Source organism: Coregonus clupeaformis, chromosome 19, assembly GCF_020615455.1.
Source record: "Coregonus clupeaformis isolate EN_2021a chromosome 19, ASM2061545v1, whole genome shotgun sequence".
Taxonomy (NCBI): domain Eukaryota; kingdom Metazoa; phylum Chordata; class Actinopteri; order Salmoniformes; family Salmonidae; genus Coregonus; species Coregonus clupeaformis.
This window is the reverse complement of record NC_059210.1, coordinates 10,740,991-10,753,456: the sequence shown is the minus strand read 5'-3', so window position 1 is coordinate 10,753,456 and position 12,466 is coordinate 10,740,991. Positions and strand designations below refer to the sequence as shown.

At 44.5% G+C, this 12,466-nt stretch overlaps 1 protein-coding gene across 1 annotated transcript in view; it reads right to left on the bottom strand.

The window, feature by feature from the left end:
• Positions 1–12,466, bottom strand: part of LOC121531637 (PDZ domain-containing RING finger protein 4-like) — a 94,990-nt gene that overhangs the window by 16,197 nt on the left and 66,327 nt on the right. Inside the window, 1 exon segment of the mRNA XM_041836980.2 lies at positions 934–1,032. Within this exon segment, the coding sequence (XP_041692914.2) occupies positions 934–1,032 (99 nt within the window).

Here is a 12,466-nt window from a genome sequence, read left to right as displayed (position 1 = left end):
GAGAGAGAGAGAGATATGGAGAGGGAGAGGGAGAGAGAGATGAGCAAGAGGGAGAGAGAGAGAGAGAGACAGAGAGAGCGAGAGAGAGACAGAGCAAGAGAGAGAGAGACGGAGATGGAGAGAGAGAGACGGAGATGGAGAGAGAGAGAGAGAGAGAGAGATGGCGATGGAGAGAGAGACGGAGATGGAGATGGAGAGAGAGAGAGAGACGGAGATGGAGACAGAGAGAGAGAGGGGAGATGGAGAGAGAGAGAGACGGAGAGAGAGTTGGGCAGAATGGAGGAGAGGAGGATAGTGCTTTGTACGTGCTGCCAACAAGTGGGTTAAGAGAGAGAAAAAGCCTTGACTGTGGGCATAGAACGTGTAGCCTCAACATGTCAGTTCTATTTGAAGAACAAGGAAGTACACTCCAAGAAAGATGAATACTTTTATTTTAGCTGTTTTCATCTACATTATTGCTATGAGAAGTGATTAAGTTCCACAGAGCGATTGATGTCTTTTTAGTCAGTGTAATCAAATTAATTTAACGACTCTCCAAATATTGAATATTTCTCATTCTTTCTTAAATAAATTGGTTCAATCTTTAAGTGATTACACCAAAAAGAGCCATGTATTTACATTCCCAGCATGAATATTAAAGTAAGCTCTGTCTCAGAAGACACAGAGGAATCATATTAGATGTCACAACTCATGAAAGTCTAGTATTGTCTATTTTTCATAGGTATATCACTATCATGTTTACTTTGAGCCACACAGTGGTTGTAGTAGGGTTCCCTAACGTCAGAAGAAGAAGAAGAAGAAGAAGAACAAGAAGAACAAGAAGAAGAAGAACAAGAACAAGAAGAAGAAGAACAAGAAGAAGAACAAGAAGAAGAACAAGAAGAAGAAGAAGAAGAAGAAGAAGGCTTAGTCCCAGTTCTGCCCTAGTCTCACCTCGCTGACGTAGATGGCCATGTCCTCCTCCTCATCTGTCCTGTAGCACAACGTCAGGCCCAGCTTCTCCTGGCTGTTGAGTCGACACAGCTCCACCTCCTAAAGAGAGACAGAGAACAGAGGTCAACAACACATGGTGTAAATGTACGCTGGGAGTCGGGAAGCAAGTACAGGGAGTGAATTTAATAATAAATGAAACATAACAAGAAACACCAGTAGTGTACAGACATGAAACACAGGAACAGAATCAATAACGCCTGGGGAATAACAGATATAGCGGAGGTAATCAGGAAGGTGATGGAGTCTCATAATACCATGCAGGTGCGCGTAACGATGGTGGCAGGTGTGCGTAATGAACAGTCAACTGGCGACCTCGAGCGCCGTAGAGGGGGAGCGGGAGTAGACGTGACACATGGACAACAACACTAACCAGATTTCCTGGCTGTCGACATAGCTCTCTATCTTCTAAAGACAGAGAGACATGGCAGAGAACACAGTGACGCTCACTAACCAGACTTTCCCTCAACAATTTCCCTGTATTTAGCGCCATCCATCATTCCTTCAATTCTGACCAGTTTCCCAGTCCCTGCTGATGAAAAACATCCCCACAGCATGATGCTGCCACCACCATGTTTCACTGTGGGGATGGTGTTCTCGGGGTGATGAGAGTTGTTGGGTTTGCGCCAGACATAGCGTTTTCCTTGATGGCCTAAAATCTCAATTTTAGTCTCATCTGACCAGAGTACCTAATTCCATATGTTTGGGGAGTCTCTCACATGCCTTTTGGCGAACACCAAACGTGTTTGCTTATTTTTTTCTTTAAGCAATGGATTTTTTCTGGCCAGTCTTCCGTAAAGCCCAGCTCTGTGGAGTGTACGGCTTAAAGTGGTCCTATGGACAGATACTCCAATCTCTGCTGTGGAGCTTTGCAGCTCCTTCAGCGTTACCTTTGGTCTCTTTGTTGCCTCTCTGATTAATGCCCTCCTTGCCTGGTCTGTGAGTTTTGGTGGGCGGCCCTCTCTTGGCAGGTTTGTTGTGGTGCCATATTTTTTCCATTTCTTTATAATGGATTTAATGGTGCTCCATGGGATGTTCAAAGTTTTGTATATTTTTTTATAACCCAACCCTGATCTGTACTTCTCCACAACTTTGTCCCTGACCTGTTTGGCGAGATCCTTGGTCTTCATGGTGCCACTTGCTTGGTGGTGTTGCAGACTCTGGGGCCTTTCAGAACAGGTGTATATATACTGAGATCATGTGACAGATCATGTGACACTTAGATTGCACACAGGTGGACTTTATTTAACTAATTATGTGACTTCTGAAGGTAATTGGTTGCACCAGATCTTATTTAGGGGCTTCATAGCAAAGGAGGTGAATAGATATGCACGCACCACTTTTCCGTTATTTATTTATTTGAATTTTTTGAAACAAGTTATTTTTTACATTTCACTTCACCAATTTGGACTATTTTGTGTATGTCCATTACATGAAATCCAATTAAAAATCCATTGAAATTACAGGTTGTAATGAAACAAAATAGGAAAAATGCCAAGGGGGATGAATACTTTTGCAAGGCACTGTATAACACTAACCAGACTATAACACTAACCAGTATGTTGTCACAGTAGACACTGTGGAAATGAACTGAGTGAATGCAGAGGACACACATTTGAGTATGAGAAATCAGATATACTGGAGAAATTAGGCTACTTTCAGACTACATTAACATTGCTTTTGAGAGGATGACTTTGATTTCAAAAGCAGATTGAGATTTACATTGAGAGATCCAGTAGCAATATAAAGTGCCATGAGACCTAATGAAAAGCTCTACATAAATGCAATCCATTACATCCATTAGCATATTTTGATACCACAGTGACCACATTAACATTTTATTGTAGTTGTGCCAAGTCCATCAACGTATAAAACATCCAGTTATTGAAGCTGTAGCCATACATCATAGCCTACTTGTTATCAAAAAGCATATTGACTTTGGCTCGTATAGAGCTCGTCTTAGCTGTTAGAGTTAGTTTGTTTCATGATGAAAGACGTTCTCTGATCAGTGGCTACTTTGATAACTATCAGAAGCTCTCAAGTGTTTTTACAGCCTAATATTAGATTATTAGTTGGTAAATAAACTCATTTAATTATGCTAATGTTGGTGAATATATTCAGAGTTGTGGCGCTGAAGTAGTCCTCTCTGTGGACGTCTCATGGAGAGTACCAGACTGTTCAGGAAGTGATTTGAATTTAAAATTCAGACATTTTAAAACTTTTGAAATAAATAGCTTCTACTTTTCAGTTTATTGAAACACTTGGGGGCTCCCGAGTGGTGCAGCGGTCTAAGGCACTGCATCTCAGTGCTTGAGGCGTCACTACAGACCCCCTGGTTTGATTCCAGGCTGTATCACAGCTGTGATTGGGAGTCCCATAGGGCGGCGCACAATTGGCCCAGCGTCGTCCGGGTTTGGCCGGTGTAGGCCGTCATTGTAAATAAGAATTTGTTCTTAACTGACTTGCCTAGTAAAATTAAAAAATAAAAAATAAATTATTGAGAAGTAATTGAAAATAAATGCCTTTTTTAAATTATTGAATTGTAATTTTAGTTTACTTCCTGAATTGACTGCCTTAAATTCAAATTGAGCCCAAACCTGCCCTTCACTTTCCCATAAATCTGTTACAGTAAAGCTTAACACCCTCATGTCTGTCTGTCTGTCTGTCTGTCTGTCTGTCTGTCTGTCTGTCTGTCTGTCTGTCTGTCTGTCTGTCTGTCTGTCTGTCTGTCTGTCTGTCTGTCTGTCTGTCTGTCTGTCTGTCTGTCTGTCTGTCTGCATGTATATGAAACAAGACACAATTGTCCTCTGTTTTTGATTACTATCATTTTCTGCAGCTTGCACTACTGTAATGTACATATAAACTGTCTGTAGGTCATTGATAATGGAAGGAAATTACATCACTTAAAAAAATACATTACACACATACAGTAGAGAAGGCTACAGTACAGACAACATGGAGTAGTAGGAACATACCAAATAACCCAGCTAGCCTTGTTATGTCCCAATGTTAAAACATGTCAGGGGTGTTGAGGGGAACCAATGTTAAAAACATGTCAGGGGTGTTGAGGGGAACCAATGTTAAAAACAGGTCAGGGGTGTTGAGGGGAACCAATGTTAAAAACACGTCAGGGGTGTTGAGGGGAACCAATGTTAAAACACATCAGGGGTGTTGAGGGGAACCAATGTTAAAACACGTCAGGAGTGTTGAGGGGAACCAATGTTAAAACACGTCAGGAGTGTTGAGGGGAACCAATGTTAAAACACGTCAGGGGTGTTGAGGGGAACCAATGTTAAAACACGTCAGGGGTGTTGAGGGGAATCAATGTTAAAACACATCAGGGGTGTTGAGGGGAACCAATGTTAAAACACATCAGGGGTGTTGAGGGGAACCAATGTTAAAACACATCAGGGGTGTTGAGGGGAACCAATGTTAAAACACATCAGGGGTGTTGAGGGGAATCAAGCGTGAAATGACCTCTCCACAAGGCCTTTATTAGAGCCGTTGCACACCACAGACTCCTCCTGTGTGTGTGTGTGTGTGTGTGTGTGTAGACGAGAGGTGGGAGGGGGCACAGGGGGCTCAAAGAGGTCTTAAAGAACTAGAGAGATTAATTCCCTCTTTGACATCTGTGTGTTGGCAGGTTACACCTGTCAGACATACAGTGGGGAGAACAAGTATTTGATACACTGACGATTTTGCAGGTTTTCCTACTTACAAAGCATGTAGAGGTCTGTAATTTTTATCATAGGTACACTTCAACTGTGAGAGATGGAATCTAAAACAAGAATTCAGAAAATCACATTGTATGATTTTTAAGTAATTAATTTGCATTTTATTGCATGACATAAGTATTTGATCACCTACCAACCAGTAAGAATTCCGGCTCTCACAGACCTGTTAGTTTTTCTTTAAGAAGCCCTCCTGTTCTCCACTCATTACCTGTATTAACTGCACCTGTTTGAACTCGTTACCTGTATAAAATACACCTGTCCACACACTCAATCAAACAGACTCCAACCTCTCCACAATGGCCAAGACCAGAGAGCTGTGTAAGGATATCAGGGATAAAATTGTAGACCTGCACAAGGCTGGGATGGGCTACAGGACAATAGGCAAGCAGCTTGGTGAGAAGGCAACAACTGTTGGCGCAATTATTAGAAAATGGAAGAAGTTCAAGATGACGGTCAATCACCCTCGGTCTGGGGCTCCATGCAAGATCTCACCTCGTGGGGCATCAATGATCATGAGGAAGGTGAGGGATCAGCCCAGAACTACACGGCAGGATCTGGTCAATGACCTGAAGAGAGCTGGGACCACAGTCTCAAAGAAAACCATTAGGAACACACTACGCCGTCATGGATTAAAATCCTGCAGCGCACGCAAGGTCCCCCTGCTCAAGCCAGCGCATGTCCAGGCCCGTCTGAAGTTTGCCAATGACCATCTGGATGATCCAGAGGAGGAATGGGAGAAGGTCATGTGGTCTGATGAGACAAAAATAGAGCTTTTTGGTCTAAACTCCACTCGCCGTGTTTGGAGGAAGAAGAAGGATGAGTACAACCCCAAGAACACCATCCCAACCGTGAAGCATGGAGGTGGAAACATCATTCTTTGGGGATGCTTTTCTGCAAAGGGGACAGGACAACGGCACCATATTGAGGGGAGGATGGATGGGGCCATGTATCGCGAGATCTTGGCCAACAACCTCCTTCCCTCAGTAAGAGCATTGAAGATGGGTCGTGGCTGGGTCTTCCAGCATGACAATGACCCGAAACACACAGCCAGGGCAACTAAGGAGTGGCTCCGTAAGAAGCATCTCAAGGTCCTGGAGTGGCCTAGCCAGTCTCCAGACCTGAACCCAATAGAAAACCTTTGGAGGGAGCTGAAAGTCCGTATTGCCCAGCGACAGCCCCGAAACCTGAAGGATCTGGAGAAGGTCTGTATGGAGGAGTGGGCCAAAATCCCTGCTGCAGTGTGTGCAAACCTGGTCAAGACCTACAGGAAACGTATGATCTCTGTAATTGCAAACAAAGGTTTCTGTACCAAATATTAAGTTCTGCTTTTCTGATGTATCAAATACTTATGTCATGCAATAAAATGCAAATGAATTACTTAAAAATCATATAATGTGATTTTCTGGATTTTTCTTTTGATTCCGTCTCTCGCAGGTGAAGTGTAACTATGATAAAAATTACAGACCTCTACATGCTTTGTAAGTAGGAAAACCTGCAAAATTGGCAGTGTATCAAATACTTGTTCTCCCCACTGTATCACACGCTTAGGGAGGAGGGGAGAAGAGGGGGATCAGAGACCAAAGGCTGGAAGAGGAGAGGGGGAGCAAATAGAGCTCCCATATATCGCCACCTGGTGCCTCTCCGCTCCAGCAATACTGTATGTGACCCCCTCGTTGAGGTACTCTCTCCCTGAGGCTTCCCAATCTACCCCAGCCCCCCTCCTCCCTCTCCTCCACCTCAATGTCCTCCTTCTTCTCCACCGCCTTCTCCTCTCTGCCCCGGCAATACTGTAGGTGAACCCACCTCCCCTAGAGACCCTCCCAACAAGCCTCCACCATCCATCCCAGCCCCCCCTCCTCCTCCTCCTCCTCCTCCTCCTCCCCCTCTTCTTCCTCCACCACCTCCCCTCTCCCATCCTCTCCTGCCTCCTCCTCCTCCAACACATCCCCTCTACCATCCTCTCCTGCCTCCTCCTCTCCCACCACCTCCCCTCTTCCATCCTCCTCCTCCTCCTCCTCCTCCTCCTCCTCCGCCTCCTCCGCCTCCTCCTCCTCCTCCTCCTCTCTCCACAGTGACAGACCATCAAAGAGACCCCAGGACCAGTGACCAGCTGCAACACTAATTGCACTCCAACACTTACAAAAAAGAGAGAGAAAGGAGAGAGAAAGGTAAAAGCCCGATATAGGAAACTATTGTCAGATCTCTCCGGTCTTCATTTCTTTTGACAGACTCCACCTGACAACACCTCAGCTCTTTAATCGACTGTCTCTGAAACTATGAATGTGTCCCAAATGTCCTCAAAACGTAGTGCACTATACAGGGAATAGGGAGCTTCACTGATATGAAAGGAAAAGTGATGAAAGGATTTACAGCTGAAACAATATTAAATAAGGCAAATAAAAACATCAGCCAACCAGTGATATTCTAACTACTACTAACGGGGGTATCGTTTGTCGTCATCGTTAGAAGCATTAGACACAGCGACCGCTGAGACAAGGCTACTGATGGATTCATGACACAATACGACAGACAGGACGCAGCAGGTGGTGTCAAAGTAGATGACTGGAGTCCACGGGCAGTAGGAATGTTGAAAATATCTGTAAATGTTAGATGGGAACGTCTCGAAGACACAAATGAGCCACCGATGCCATGAAGGAAAGTAACGGTGTGGTATCAATGTAGATGACGTGAATGAACCTGCAATTGCATGTAAAATATCTGCCATATCTGTGGGAACGTCTCGAAGACATCTCGCTGAAAATGTACGAAAGAAATTAACAAGTGATACCGAAGGCGAGTGAAAGTGTGTGAAGTTTAACGGCTTCCCCATCTCCTTGAGTGGAATAAGCCGGAAGTTAGTGTCTAATTAATGACTCTGTGGTGGTAGAGTGGAGATTTCCTGTGGCTAAATTAACAGGCAAAACAGATAGTGATTAGTACAAGTTGGATGAAACGACAGAGTGTGTGTGTGTGTGTGTGCGCACTGACAGCCTCTTCCCACTCCAGACACACTTTCCATTCCAGACACACAAACACACATCCACACATACCGGGGACACACACACCCAACCCCCCTCCCCACATACACAAACTGGTGTGTAAATCCTTGATAAGGCAACACGGGCCCTTCTCTTGATCCATCACACACACACACACAAACACACACACACACACACACACACACACAAACACACACACACACAAACACACACACACACACACTCTGTGGTCGCTTTCTCTCCCTCTCTTCACTTCCATCTTTCCATTTTCCGGGCGAGCTCTCAGCCTCTCAGGCGGGAGATTGCGGTGTGGCGGCGAGGCAGAGCGGGAATGGTGGCGGCAGGCTGACAGTAAATTAATGACCGTGATGGCAGGATTGGGGGGGGCTGACGCCCACAGTCAGGCTGTGTTGGATGCTGTCATAATAATCGCTGCCTTTGATTACCAGTAATTGAAAAAGCAGTCACAAACTTGTCTGTGCATGGCTGCCACTGGCACCAGCAGAAACAGAAGGAAGAGCTACTCTCCTATCAGGGAGAAACAGAAGAGCTCATCTCCTATCAGGGAGAAAGAGAAGAGCTCATCTCCTATCAGGGAGAAAGTGAAGGAAGAGCTCATCTCCTATCAGGGAGAAAGAGAAGGAAGAGCTCCTCTCCTATCAGGGAGAAAGAGAAGAGCTCCTCTCCTATCAGGGAGAAAGAGAAGGAAGAGCTCCTCTCCTATCAGGGAGAAAGAGAAGGAAGAGCTCCTCTCCTATCAGGGAGAAAGAGAAGGAAGAGCTCCTCTCCTATCAGGGAGAAAGAGAAGGAAGAAGAAGAGCTGTCATACTGGAGAGGAAAGCAGCAAAACACTTTCCTGCTAAAAGCAGAATATAATACTAATACATCTGGTTGAGAAATGGATCTATAGGTCTACCTATACATTCAATACCTAATGTTCCTCTAGAGTGTCTCTGTTAAGATACAGGTAATCTCATAATTATCTTCTCTATAATGAAATGTCTAATAACAAGGCCACATCACTGGTTCCCAAGACTAAGGTCTAGTCCAGTCTGGGGGAGGTTCTAGACCCAATAACTGGACGTAACTTGATGCTTATCTTGGATCGCTGGGCATGCAGTTTACAGCAAGAGGAACATATGCATTGAGACTAAAGGAACCAGATGGATCATACTTTTTATACAAGAGTTTTCAATAATAAATATGTTGATAGCTCTCTTTGTCTTTCTCTCTCACCTCACTGCTCAAGCTTATTGAAACATTCTGCCTATTTTAGATCTAGACATTTCTTCTGTGATGTAACGGGAGGATGCTCACATTGTGGTTTATTTTTGTAAAAATATTATCACGTTTTTATTTGCTTTTATTTGCAAAAAGAGCTCCACATCCCATTCCCCCCAGCCCGACATGTCTACATCCAAACCCCCACATTGGGGTTTCTCATCAGACTGAGGTCATTTCAGAAACCTCTCACTGAGATGAATGAATGAACAAAACCTCAATCTGAATTAGAGGCATTCAGCCCCAAACAGGCTTCTTCTTAGAACACATTCTATTGACATACGGTAAGTGAAGGAATATTCAGTACGTCCCCAAGCAGGAAATAACAACAGGAGCAGACACACTCCATAATAGGATTTGATAATAGAAATGGGGCATAAAGAAGAAAGGCTTAATATATTATATTTGCGTTGACTCTAATGCCGCGGCAGAGGCGACCAAGTGGATAAGCAAATCTCTTCAGAGAAGAACTGTGAGGAATAACTCAAGCTCAGTGGCTGGAAGGAGAAGGAGGCATTCAAACAAATTAAAATGAAACAAAAGAGAGGAAATGTAATCATCATACATCACTCAAACTAAAGACAGGCTGGCTGCACAGTTTGCCTGGTCCTCAATGATGTGGAAATAAAGAATATTAGTCCAGGACACAGGTGGGTGCTACCTTAATTGGGGACGTGCTCATAGTAATGACTGGAACGGAATTCATGGAATGGTATCGAATACATCAAACACATGGTTTCCATGTGTTTGACACCATTCCATTTACTCCATTCCAGCCATTATTATGAGCCATTCTTCCCTTTAGAAGCCTCCTGTGTTCCAGGAGGCTGGGAGGAGGAGGATAAAAGGAAAGGAGGAGTGGGGGGCCAAGTGTGGGGGGCCAAGTGTAGACACTCCTGTCTAATCTGCATCTAGATCAAGTAGAGGGTGCATGTATGTGTTTGTCAGTCCTAATTAAGATGGAAGCAGAGCAATGGTCTGATTTGACACACAGTTGTATTTATGGAAGTAACACCTGATACTTGTTTGGCACTTGCAGAACAGACACCTTTTTTTTTCACAACGCACCTTCTCAGACACCTCAAATAAGACAGAGTTAAGGGTGTGAGGTTGCTTCACTTGAAATGAGTTATTACCAATGACATATTACGAATATATTCCCTCATGAATGTCTCATAGTATTAGGTAGATGAACAACATCACTATTGGCAGTAGCTGTGGCTGTATAACGCTGATCTTAACTTTTGTCTCCGCCATCATTTCCTACAACCGAAAACAGCGATCACTGACCTTGATTTGGATGACAATTTCTACTTCAACGAGTCGGCAGCTCTGTACGTTCTGCTTACTTCGGACCAGGCCCTAATAACAGGGACTCGAAAGAGGAAGCGACGGCGCAAGAGAGGCAGACGAGCCGGAACCCTGACAAGACTACTTTGGCGTGCAAATAAAACCGCCTCTAACCTCTGTTCTATTGGCAAACGTACAGTCACTAGAGAACAGACTGGTCCTGAAGAACTGTAATATTATATGTTTCTCGAAGTCGTGGCTAAACATGGACATGGATAATATACAGTCACCGGCCAGTTTATTATGCACCCCGTTCACAAAAATGGATTGCTCCTACATACACTACCGGTCAAAAGTTTTAGAACACCTACTCATTCAAGGGTTTTATTTAATTTTTTATTATTTTCTACATTGTAGAATAATAGTGAAGACATCAAAACTATGAAATAACACATATGGAATCATGTAGTAACCAAAAAAGTGTTAAACAAATCAAAAATATATTTTATATTTGAGATTCTTCAAATAGCCACCCTTTGCCTTGATGACAGCTTTGCACACTCTTGGCATTCTCTCAACCAGCTTCATGAGGTAGTCACCTGGAATGCATTTCAATTATAGTATTAAGTAGATGTGAATTTCTTTCCTTCTTAATGCGTTTGAGCCAATCAGTTGTGTTGTGACAAGGTAGGGGGGTATACAGAAGATAGCCAAGAGTGTGCCTAAAATATGGCGGCCACAAACAGACAAATAATGGCGCAGTACGGCATCTGGGATCACACAACTCGCCGATCCTTGTCACAGATGGGCTATGCAGCAGACGACCACACCGGGTTCCACTCCTATCAGCTAAAAACAAGAAGAAGCGGCTCCAGTGGGCACGCGATCACCAACACTGGACAATTGAAGAGTGGAAAAATTGCCTGGTCCGACGAATCCAGGTTCCTGTTGCATCATGTTGATGGCAGAGTCAGGATTTGGCGTAAGCAGCGTGAGTCCATGGACCCAATTGCCTGCTATCGACGATACAGGCTGGTAGCGGTGGTGTACCGCCATCCAATCTGCAGCAACTGCATGATGCCATCGCGTCAGCATGGACCAACATCCCTGTGGAACTTTTCCGACTTGTAGAATCCATGCCCCGAAGAATTCAGGCTGTTGGGTGTACTAGATGGGTGTACCTAATAAACTGTCCGGTGAGTGTACATCTCACCTTTTTTTCCATGCATCGTCTAGACCGGACGGCAGCCAGGGTAAGACGAAGGGGGGAGGGGTGTGTCTCAGCTGGTGTGCGATCTCTAATGTTAAGTCTCGTGTTTTTGCTCGCCTGAGTTAGAATACCTCAAGCTGCAAACCATACTATTTACCAAGAGCTGTCTATTTACCACCACAAACCGATAATGGCACTAAGACCGCTTCTCTTGGCTGGTGATTTTAATGCAAGGAAACGGAAATCCGTTTTGCCAAGACTTTACCAGCATCTCACCTGTGCAACTAGAGGCGACAACACTCTAGATCACCTTTACTCCAGACACAGAGACAAGTACAAATCTCTCCCTCGCCCTCCCTTTGGCAAATCTGACCATAACTCTATTGTCCTGATTCCTGCTTACAAGCAAAAACTCAAACAGGAAGTACCAGTGATGCGCTCAATACGGAACTGGTCCAATGAAGCGGATGCTAAGCTACAGGACTGTTTCGCTAGCACAGACTGGAATATGTTCCGGGATTCATCCGATAACATTGAGGAGTTTACTACATCAGTCACCGGCATCATTAATAAGTGCATCAACGACGTGGTCCTCACAGTGACCGTACGTACATACAGTATCTCAACCAGAAGCCATGGATTACAGGCAACATCCACACTGGGCTAAAGGCTAGAGCTGCCGCTTTCATGGAGCAGGACACTAATAAAACGCTTATAAGAAATCCCGCTACAACCTTCGACGAGCCATCAAACAGGCAAACCACCAATACAAGGATAAGATCTACGCCGGCTCTGATGCTCGTCGGATTTGGCAGGGCTTGAAAACTATCATGGATTTCAAAGGGAAACCCAGCCGCGAGCTGCCCAGTGACGTAATTCCTACCAGACGAGCTAAATGCCTTCTATGCTCGCATTGAGGCAAGCAACACTGAACATGCATGAGAGCACCAGTTGCTCCGGAC